Source organism: Orcinus orca, chromosome 9 (genome assembly GCF_937001465.1).
Source record: "Orcinus orca chromosome 9, mOrcOrc1.1, whole genome shotgun sequence".
Classification (NCBI taxonomy): domain Eukaryota; kingdom Metazoa; phylum Chordata; class Mammalia; order Artiodactyla; family Delphinidae; genus Orcinus; species Orcinus orca.
The window spans coordinates 12,020,894-12,032,413 of record NC_064567.1 but is presented as its reverse complement, the minus strand read 5'-3'; the positions used below and the strand labels follow the sequence as shown (position 1 = coordinate 12,032,413).

At 47.9% G+C, this 11,520-nt stretch overlaps 1 gene segment (V, D, J or C); it reads left to right on the top strand.

The window, feature by feature from the left end:
• The first annotated feature begins 108 nt into the window (after positions 1-108).
• LOC117202284 (T cell receptor beta variable 4-1-like) lies at positions 109-4,324 on the top strand. The segment is given in 3 exon segments: positions 109-429; positions 542-2,092; positions 4,040-4,324. Coding segments are annotated over 2 exon segments (444 nt in total).
• Positions 4,325-11,520: the final 7,196 nt, after the last annotated feature.

The following is an 11,520-nucleotide window of genomic DNA, read 5'->3' as shown; positions in this document are numbered from 1 at the left end:
AGGACGTTTTAAGTGTTGTCCTGCCTCGGACTGAGCAGGGGAGGAAGGAGATCTCTTCAAGGGGGTATGGTCTGTTGCTGAGAGGGGCTCTTGTAAGGGAGAGGGGACAGAGGGAGAATCTATATAATAAGGAGGGCAGCTAATAGCAAAAGAGCAACTGTCAGAGGATTATCTCAGCCCAGTCCATTCAAGTCCACCTTCTATAAAAATCTATGTAAGGCATAAAAGGGGAAGGAAGAAACATCGCTTGGGGCTGGGGAGACTGACAAGGACACTGACGTCACAGGCAAAAGCACCAACCAAGGCCAAGGAGACCAGAGGCCACCCCCCACCCCCGGGGCATCCTAGTTAGATGATGCCACTTCGACCCTGACACCGCCATGGGCTGCGGGCTGTTCTGCTGTGTGGTCCTCTGTCTTGTGGGAGCAGGTGAGTCGTGCGTTCACATGGGCTGCCCCCGGACCCCCAACAATTTCCCTGCGGCTGCATCAACACCTCCCCTTCTGGGCTTTGTCTGAATTTTGTCCCTTTCTCCCAGCAGCCTCCGCGGACACGGAAATAACTCAGATACCAAAATACCTAATCATGGAAACTAGAAATAAGAAATCTTTGAGATGTGAACAACGTCTGGGTCACAATGCTATGTACTGGTATAAACAGAGAGCTCAGAAGCCGCCGGAGCTCATGTTCATCTACAACTACAAGGAACTTGCTGGCAATGAGACTGTTCCAAGTCGCTTCCGGCCTGAATGCCCAGACGGCTCCCGCATCTACCTGCACGTGGACACCCTGAAACTGGAAGACTCCGCCCTGTATCTCTGCGCCAGCAGCAAAGACACAGCCCTGCAGAGGCAACTCCTTCCTGTGCACAAACCTCCAGGGGCCAGCCAGGAAGCTAGGGGGCCAGCCAAGGCACCGTTTGCCACTTCCCATTAGACCCTAGACAGATATCCCAGACCACAACACTGCCCGCAGGTTCATGGGGCACGGCAGGGCTCAGATCCCCACAGACGCCAGCAGTCTGTGCCGGGCTCGTCCTGACCAAGATTGTGCCTCTGGGTGAATAGAGGACAGACGTTCAAGTTTAAGTTGTCCCAAGGATTTTCCAATTGGCTGGCGCCCCTGGGAAGTCTTTCATGAGACACTTGACCTTCTGGCCACAGCAGTACTACTAATCCTCCTTCTAAAAGGTGTCTTTCTCTGACTTCCCCTTCCATCCAAGTTAGACCCTGGATCTCAGCCCAGATCCCAGCTCCAACTATGCTCAGACCTTTTTCAAAGCACCTCATTCCCTCACCAGGGTCTCCAGCTGTTCCTGCCGCTGAGGACCACGGATCCCCCATCCCGCTGGGATTCCTATTCTCTGGTTCACTCCGCCGGCTGCGCGTTCAGGGGCTCAGCCGCTCGCTGGCTTCTCTTCCACTCCAGCCTTAACGCTCTCAGGCTTGCTTCTTTGTCCTTCTGTCTTTGTGACCCTAGCTCTTCGGGTCTTCGCCTCCTGTATGACCAGCCATAGAGTCCGAGGGGCTTGGATTGTAGCTTACAGCAGGCAGTGAGGAGGGATGGGCTCCTGACATTTCAGAGCAGGACTTTGTACCCAGGGCTGAACCCTGTATCTTCCGGCTCTGCTCCTTGTAATGGCTCTCTGGGCTGCACAACCCAGCAGCCAAGGGCTGACAAAGCCCTGCGTCCTGGAGGGTCAGCTGTCTGCATGTGCACCAAGGCTCCCTCCTCTCTCCTGCAGAGGATGCTCCAGGGACAGGGAGACCCCCCCACAGAGCCTCAAACCATAATACCCAAGTCGACCCCTGTGGCGACTCTCTATTCTACGTCTTTAGAGTGGGGGTTTTTTTTCACCCGAGTGTGACTCTGCCCTGTCAAGTGGTTAAGAGATAAACACATCCCCATCTACCATTTCAATGCTTTATTTGTCGTGAAATAAACAAACCTGCTGTAAAGTGGATGGTTTGGTTTAAGGTTTCATAGGGATCCTCTAAAGGAATGCCTGCACGCCAGGACTCACACCCTACACGGGCCCAGAGGATAGAAGGACGCCGCCCTGTGAGGAAGTGCGTTGCTGGGAGCTCGGCAGGTACCTGACTTCTGAGCTTCTTCTTTTCAGGAACCGAGGATTCCCTGTTGCCGAGGCTGTGGCCTCCCAGGGCTGAGCAGCACGGAGCTTTGGGGAATCAGAGAAGGACTTCCAGGCAAGGGTCCCAGGACTGGACACCCCGCAAAGGACAGTAAGAGACCCAGCCTTTGGGAAACGGGTGTGAGAAAGCTGTGTCTCTCTGTCTTCACCAAATCCATATTCTATAACCTGGCTCGTCTGTTCTCCGATTTCTCTTTTTCCCACCCAAGGCTAGACCCCGAGCCCCAGCCTGATCAAAGCGCCAAATCTGCACAGACGCTTGCTCTCCACCCCTCAGGCAGTCAGCGGGCCCTGCGCCCCTGCGCACTGGGCTGGGTGCTTACTTTCTCGTCCACCCTCCTTCCCTTGCTCTGAAATGTCATTTTAGGTTTCAGGTCTCAACGTCTCACTAGATTTCCTCTCCACACTGACACTTGTAGGGTTATTTTTGTTTTCGTTTGATCTCTTCACTCCCAACATTTTAGTCATCAGGCTCAGGATTGTGACACACAGAGTCCACGCCTCTGGACTGCGGCTCTGAATTGGCCATTAGAGAGGGGAGTGGGTCCCGCCTGTCTGTCTGGGTCTTCATACCTGGCCTCACTGTCCTGACGCTTGTATTCTCCCAGGGTCCCTCTGCAGCTGCAGCTTTTCACTCGGGGCGTGGGAGCCTGAACGCTCCAGGGCACACGGGGGCTGAGCCTTGGAGCACCCTGTGTCCACGTTGGCACGAGGCACTTGTGTGGGCACTCCTGAGTCTGTGGGTGCTGCCCAAGACTAGGACATCGTCACAGAGTCTCCTCGCTTGGGCTGCTAAAGACCTGATGCCCCACTGGGGAGACCTCAGCCCTGTCCCGCCCCTGCCGTGGACCACAGGTTCTGGTGGGTGATCGTTTGTCTCCTGGGGGTATGTGGAAAACTCCCATCTCATTCCCTTGACCTAAGGCCAGTTCCAAACTTTTGCCTCATTCTCTTTCTGGACTCTGTCCTCCCCCAGGACGCATAGAATCTGGTGTCAGCCAAAGCCCTTGCCACTATGTCACAGGGATGGGACGGAATGTGACTCTGGGATGTGGTCCTGTGCCCCGTTGTTTGTACCTCTTCTGGTACCAACAGACCCCAGGAAAGGGCATGGGGTTTCTGATGTCCATCCATAACAAAGTGTCTTCAGAGAAGGCAGACTTTTTGAAGGATCACTTCTCAGCTGAGATGCCTGATGGCGTGTGCCTCACTCTGAAGACCCAGCCTGCACAGCTGGGGGACTCGGCCCTGTGCCTCTGTGCCGGGAGCTCAGCCACGGCCTTGCAGAGACACTTCCTGCCCTTCCACCAACCCTACAGCTTCGCTGCTCTCCCCAGGCTCTCAGCCTCCCTGCCCTGCCCAAGGCAGGTGGGGAATGTGTGGTGGGACTGCAGCTGCTCCCCAGTAGCAGAGGTCAAAATTAACTTTAATTTGCAGAAAAGGAAATATTGCACAGGATATCTGGGGCTGTGGTATTTGGGAAAGGTTCCCAGACACCACAGAATGTGGCCGGGGACCCCAACGATGGGACAGGTGTAGCCAGTGAGTGACCTGGGGAGCCTACAGAGAAACCTGTGTATTCTCTTTTGGTCTCTGTGTTATTTCCTATTTAGCAAAACACGCCTTCCTTCCATCTCTGAGTGGAGATTGGCTTACTGGAGAGGAGGGGAGGGGTTTGCACGGGGATACCCAGGAGCCCCAACTGGGAACTTTCCAGAAGGTGAAGGATCTCAACGCCAGAGCCTAGTACCGGTAGGAGAGGGGTGTTCTGGGACAGTAGGCAGCTGAGGCAGAAGCACCTCAGGACCCTGTCAGCCAGGGCAGAGAGGTTCTTTGGGGAACAGTGGTTGCCCCTGTGAATGTGATCTCATGCTCTTGGGCCAGCAGGGATCCAGGCCAACAAGAAGGTCACCACAGAGGACACACTGGGCAAGAGCAAACGCCCACAGAACTTCCCGTGCCCGCAACTGGCGTGAACTGCTCACTCTGGGCATGATGGGCGAAGATAGGACTGACTTCTCAGAGGCTAAGACCTGAGGGTTCCTGAACAACTGGCTGGAGGAATGATGCAGAGAATACTTCACAAGGGAGATACTGGATGTCCCATTAATAAGGCAGGTGGACCTCAAGTATTCAGTTAGAGAAATAAATTGGTACTGTTGTGCTAGTGAATTAAGTATTTTATATTGGTTACACACTTTTCTTTCTTTCTTTCTCCCTCCCTCCCTCCCTGTCTCTCTCTCTCTCCCGTCCTTTCATTCTTTCTTTTTCTTTCTTCCCTCCCTCCCTCCTTTCCTTCCTTCCTTCCTTTCTTTCTTCTTTCTTTCTTCCTTCCTTCCTTCCTTCCTTTCTTTCTTTCTTTTTCTTTCTTCCCTCCCTCCCTCCCTCCTTTCCTTTCTTTCTTTCTTTCTCTCTCTCTCCCTCCCCCTTCCTTCCCTCCCTCCCTCCTTCCCTCCCCCCTTCCCCTTTCCTTCCTTCCTTCCCTCTTTCCTTTCAACAAAAGTTTCCTCACCCCAAGATATGGGAAGTATGGCTAGTGCATCGCAGGGACCCCATGTGTCTCAGAGGAAGAATCAATCACAGGGTCATGTATGATGAGGGGTCAGCCTACCCTAAAGAAATCTCCTTCATGTTATGAAATCACCAGTCCCTCTAGAAAAGATGTGCTGGGGCTACTAAGACAGAAACACCATAGAGAGAACATGCAAAATGAGGAGGAGATGTATAGTCTCATATTGTTAGGGGAGTGAAAGTGGTGCTGTTAATAATTACCCTTGAACAACAAGGTGAGACCTATACTTACCCCACCTGTGTCCCAAACGTGGGCTTCATCTCAGAGTCCTGAACAGGAAGAGGCTTCAGGCTTGGGCAAACAGCTGTGGCTAATGGGAGAAATGTCTGCTAAGAGCGGTGGTCATGGTGGCTCATGGGGTTTTGCTGGTGGATCTCCCTAACAGGGTGGCCCAGAGTGAAGGGGCGCCTACCCTTCCTCCCTGAGGGACCACTAGTGGCTGAGCACGTGCCCCCCTTTTCCCCCCACATTCTGACCCCTGGAAGCGGCAGACAGGGCCGGTTTTCCAGGCAGCTGGGAAGAAACACAAGCTCCTGAGGCAACCTGAAAGACGGTGGCCTGAAGGGTCAACCCCTGCTGGGTTCAGCTTAAGGTGATTCACAAACAATAAACAAGCCTGGGGCTCCTTAGGAATTCATATGGAATCAAGCCGTTGGGTAATGTGGGTACTTAGGGCTCAGAGCTAGCACATTTTGTGTATTTGTGAATATGTGACCTTCCTGTGTAATGTAAAAAATTAATAAACAGAAGCCCCAATTAAACAGAGTTGGGAGACCAGGAGGTGGAGCTCTCCAGCCCTGTGATGGTAGCAGAGCCCAAGAGAAAGAAAAAGATTCCTCTTCTTTCCTGGCAACGACTCAGTCAGTGAAAAGCCTTGGACCCTTTTTTACTGCAGACCTCCCATCTTCCTTTTCCCGTCTGTAAAATGTGCAGGAACTTGCATGTGGCTTGCCATGGTTGCAGAAAAGCCGTGAGTCAGGTTTCTTCAATGTCTTACCAAGGGATATAGCCGGGGAGACAGACTCTGAGAGAGCTCTGAGAAACTGCTCTGAAAGGCATTGGCGGGGGGGATGTGAGCGTATATGTGATTTTGGCAAAGGGTACCTGCAACCAAGCTCACATCTCGGTAGAAGGCTGCTGCTGGTCACAAGGAACAGACACCTTAGTTCATCGTTTTAGTGCTTTTCTAAGTGCTTTTCTTTAGTGCTTTTCTTCTAATGGGAAGATGCAAGAATCCAGGTTCTTGAAAATTTCTCCTGAAAATATCTATCTGAAGGCCTGTTCTACCAGTTTTCCCAGAGCACAGAGTGCCCCATTCCTGATCTTTGCTAGGAAGGTGAGTTTCAGTTGCTTCAGTTTGTGTTGGAAAAGAAGTGGAAGCGGGGGAAGGGACGTCAATATGGTGATTCGGAAGAGTCGTGATTAGTGCTGCCTTCAGCTGGGAAACCCCGCAAGGGAAGCCGGGAAGGCTCCGGAGAGGATGCTGGTGAGACATCCAGGAAATTACCGGAAACTTTCCTGCCCCAGCTGACGACGTAAACACTTCCAATTTATTAAGAGGAGGCACTGTGGTTCCACTGAACCGCAAGATGCTGTGGGGAGGGGCAGAAAGAGCTGCACGAAGTGAGGAGTTCAGAAAGCTTTGTACTTTTGTCGGGCAGATCGGTTGCCGATCTTGAGCCACTGCGAGAATACGAGCCGAGCTCTCTGTAGACAGTGGGAAATGCTTCAAAACTGGGAAGAAAAGTAGACAGGGAGGGAGTTTGAAGGAGCATACTGGGTACCCAGGGGCAAGTGTATACAGAGGAGTGATAGCCTCAAAGGAAGATCAGAGAAGCTAGGGCATGAGCGAAGTCCCCAAACCCAGTTTCACGGAGCATGGCCCTACTTTAGAAAAGAGAAAGAGACAATGACTAATTTTGAGCCACATAAGAGGGGATTCTGGGCTTGGAGGACCTGTAAGAGTTCTGATGTCCCAGGAAGACCTGGCTATCAGATCGTGAAGAGGCTCAGAGAGCCAGTTCTCACCTATGAACACCACTGGGCAGGGGGTCGCCCCTCCCTCCCTGACCTGCCCTGGGTGCCAGGCTTCTCTGATTTGTGGCCTCTTGTGTCTTGGGAGCAGGTAAGTCCAGAAAACAGGAGGGAAACTCCTGATACGGGTTTCCCAATTCCAGATCCTTGTTATTTCCTTCATCTGCTTCCTTGTCTCTATCGTAGCTTACATATCCTTTCCTATCAAAACCCGTGGATGCTCAGGTCAGACAGATACCAAGATCCTTATGGAGATGGAAAAGAAGCTGATCTTTGAACAGTCTTAGACAATGCACCATTTTGCCTTGTGCTGGTATCGACAAGACTCAGGACTGGGACTTAGGCTGATCCGTTAGTCAGAAAGAGCAAACCTTACGGTCCCTGGAGTATTTGAAGGTTACTGGTCTCAAAAGGATACAGAGATGTTCCCCCCGACAATGGGGTCAGCCACCACAAGCCGGAAGTCTCCGCACTTCTGTGTCAGCTGGGATGCCACAGGGCTGCAGAGTCACAGGCACTCAGTTCTGAGAAGGAACAAGGTGGTTCTCCTTCAAGAGGCACCTGCACTAAACAGGGGAAAAACAGAAGCCCTTCCGCCACCACTCCCGCCCCAGGCAAACGGAGAGTGAGAGTAAAGAAAATAACAGAAAACGCACGTTGGTGAGGTCGTGGAGATATTGGAACCCTATTGCGTTGTTATGGGAATATAAAATAGTGCAAACACTATGGAAAACAGTGTGGCAATTCCTCAAAAAACTGAACATAGAATTACCATATGATCCAGAAATTCCAGTCCTGGCTATATACCCAAAGGAGTTAAAGCAGAAATTCAAACAAATATTAGCACACCTGTGTTCATAGAAGCATTGTTTGCAATAGCCAAAAGGTGAAAACAACCTGTCCAACCAAGAGATAAATGGATAAAGCAAATGTGATATATACGTACAATGGAATACTATTCAGCCTTAGAAAGCAACGACTTTCTGATTCGTGTTACAACATGAATCAACCTTGAAAACATTATGCTACGTGAAATAAGCTGAACATAAAAGGCCAAATTGTGTTTGTATCCATTTATATGAGGTACCTGGAGTAGTCAAATTCATACAGACAGAAAATGGAATAGAGGTTTCCAGGGTCTGGGGTGAGGGAGGGAATGAGGAGTTAGTATTTAACAGATAGAGTTTCATTTTGGGAAGATGAAAATGTTCTGGAGATGGAAAGTGGTGATGGTAGCACAATGTGAATGCCACTAAACTATAGACTTAAGATGGTAAGTTTTATGTTATATATATTTTATCACAATAATAAAACGAAAGAACAGCTTAAATTAAAATTTAGAAACAGACAGTCTTTGAATAGAGATGAGTTCCATTCAAAAAAAGAATTGGTTAACCATAATTTTGAATGCAGAAAAGTTAAATTTTAGTGTCTTAAAGAGATTATACCCTATTTCTTAGGGAGGAAAGTATTGTTGATGAGAATATTTTAATAGAAGTGCTAAGTGTGCAGGGTAAACTCCAAGGACACTGTTCAATATAATACAGGTAGAATATAATTTGAGATTCTGGGAAGTCTTGGAAGGGAGTGCAATGGGTAAGGATGAGAGGCAAATGGTGAAAATCTGTGTTCCACATCATACGATTCCTTTACAGAACCACCCAAATCTTCATTAGACTCTACTAAACTCACGGGATCTTGATGTACATAATTTTGTTGAGGAAATCAAAAAGGTCTTAGCTTTATGGACAGGTAATGAGACAGGGTTAGAGAAGACCAGGAGAATACAAATGTCCATGGGCATGGTCAGAGATCTCTGGAAGGGCTTTGAATTTCCATAGCTTTTGGAATTTATAACCTCTAAGAAATTTCACCTAGTTTTCAAAGAAGAGAGAGCTTCACAGATCTTATCTGGGTTATAAATGTATTAGCTGAAACCTTGTTTTTATAAAAACGGGGGGAAAAAATCCCCTGATGATAGGAGTCATTATTTTAAGAAAAGGGTAATATATATTAGTTCCTACTGGAAGGAAAACTTCGTGTTTACATGAAACATTGGCTTCTTTTAGAGAATTCGAGAACATGAACATTCTTCCCCATAATACAGCACTTTGAAATGCTGATGTAAAATATACTAGGTGGGCTGCTGGTAAGATCTTCGATAAGTTGACCTTAAATTTTCTTATGTGGTAGACATCTTCTATATTCTTGTTTATATTGCAGATCTTCACGTAGTATATTTGTCATGCTTGTTATAAATTCTTGGTTCATCGGGTTCAGTAATTCACTTTCTGGGGATATATACTGTCCAGTTGGTTATCTTTTTTGTTTTCAGTCCTTTAATGGTATCACTTATCCTGCTATTGATTCCTGCAGTAAAAATGCAGGTAAGATTGTCCCAGAGCAAAGAAGAGGTCGGGTAAGAGCAGAGCTTCAATTATTCTTACCATCTTGCTGTCTCACTGCTCTCCTGGGCTCACCTCTCATCTTACTCATATTCCAGCCCCAAATAGACTCAGTCTTTCCAGAATATTCTCTTGGTTTTGGTGAGTCTCTAGTGTTCATATTTGCTTCCTGCCTCATCAGGTTTCCCTGGAGAAGGAGCCAGGAGATGGCGCTAGTTCACAATTTTAGCAGGATGCAGCACTAACTGCCCTCATATTTCACGCGTTGTTATAATATCGGCTGGGCTCCTCTTGTCTGAAATGTAATGGCTGTTTATCATGGGGTCTCAGGCATCTCTTAAGCAATCTTAGATGTTCTGGTTTTTTTCAAATATCAGTAGTTAAGAACTGATTGGCAATCTGGCAATTTTATCTAACTGAAGCCAAACCATGCCAAGTGTTCCTTAAAACTGAGAAACACACTTTGCTTAGTGTGATTTATAGTGATTGTTTATACTTCTATGATTTTGTGTAGAAACTTCTCCTTCTCTACCATTAGAAACTCCATAAGACACATCAGCTGCTATTGTGAAAGATTTTGAGTTATGTATGCACAAAATTCAGAAAAAATATTTAGTTATAGGACATTCCCATGTGGGCTTGAGATAATTTTATCTAGTTTATATCCATGGGGCATCACTCAGGGTGGAATTTTCCTCCACTGGGTGGATCTTATAAGAGGTACTGGTAACTCTTGGCTCTTTGGCACAGCAACTAGTCATTGATGACATTGATGCTTCGCCCATCAGTGTCACATGCAGCTGGATCAGTGATCTCTTCTCAGTGGTATTTGATGGACTTGTTGCCTTTGGACTTTGAAGTAAAGAAATAGATTCCATTAGAATATCCATATTCACTCTATGTAATGCACTATGTAAAACTGAATAACAGGTAAGTCAAATGTAAATATGTAAAGAAACTTGGGTTGGAAGTAAACTAAAAGTCAGAAGTAGCAAATGGGAGATACTGGCTCTGGAATCGAGTCCTTCTCAGATTCTGTTTTCCCAAATCCTTCTGTTTATTTTGTTATCCTACATTAATCCAGACTGGCCTTTCCTTTCTAGCATACTAATTGCAAAAGGTTAGAATATTTTATTTCCCACACGGGCATCAAAGAAAAACCTAGAGAAATATAATTTATCTACACACATATTTATTCATATATGGGCAAATGGGCATTATATTATTATCAATGAACAGAGGCAAAAAGAGGATTTCTAAAAGAGAGACATAGAAGATAAAGAAATTCTCCAGCAGTACAGAAACAGGGAGTATTATTTTCTTCATTCTGGGGTAAGCTGATTAGTGGGGACCTTGCAAAGAGACCTAAGTGGTCTGCTTTGAGCGAGCTGTCCTAGGTTGTCTAAGGAAAAACAACTTTAGCATCTCACCTAACCTAGACCAGGTTTGTACCATTTCCCTCGTCAAAAGCTTCTCAAAGTCAAAACATTTCCACCATGGCCACATTTCTTTTTTCTCTTAAAATACAAAATCACAAATCAGCTAGGGCCTGTGTGTGTGTGTGTCCTTTTAGGGAAAACAAAGCAAAAAGCCCCACAAAAAACAAACAAACAAAAAGTGCAATAGGCAAACAGTGAAATAGTTTCTAATTTAAACACATCCCATAATTATTACATGACGGCAAAGACAATGTCTTGGTTACCACCCATAGACCGCGTGGGGGCGCTGTGGAATTGCCAAACTCCAAAAGTTTCTGGGGCAGAGCAAGCTGACAGAGCTAGGTGCCTGGGACCAGGAGGGTTAAGAAACAGCTTTGTTTGGTGGCTTTATCCTCTGGAAGGCTTAATAGCATAGACACTAATTTACAGGTGTGCTGTCCCAGATGGGAGCCATGAACTTCACCTATGCAGTGATGAGGGAGTCTCTGAGGTTACAAGGGAAAGTGAAGGGTGTGGAGCTGGGAGGGGGCAGGTACAGGTAGAGAAACACCTGCCTCAAAGGAAGAGCAAAGGAGCTGTGGGGATGGGCACGTGGCCTACACCCAGCCTCGCTGAGGCCAGCTCAGTCCAGCCCCACATGTCACATAAGAGGCTTTGCAGGACAAAGCAGGGTTCCTGAATCAGCTGACCTGGAAAGGGAGGCCAGGCTCATGGGAACCAGCAGAGGCAATGACGTCAGAGCAGTGACATCACTGCCTAACCTCCGAGCAGAGAAAGGATGCCCAGAACTTCAGCTCTCAGAGAACCAGAGCTCTGAGCAAGGTGACACCTGCCCAGCTCTGCCCCTTCCTGCCATGGGCTCCAGCCTCCTCTGCTGTGTGGCTCTGTGTCTCCTGGCAGCAGGTCCATCCTTGGTAA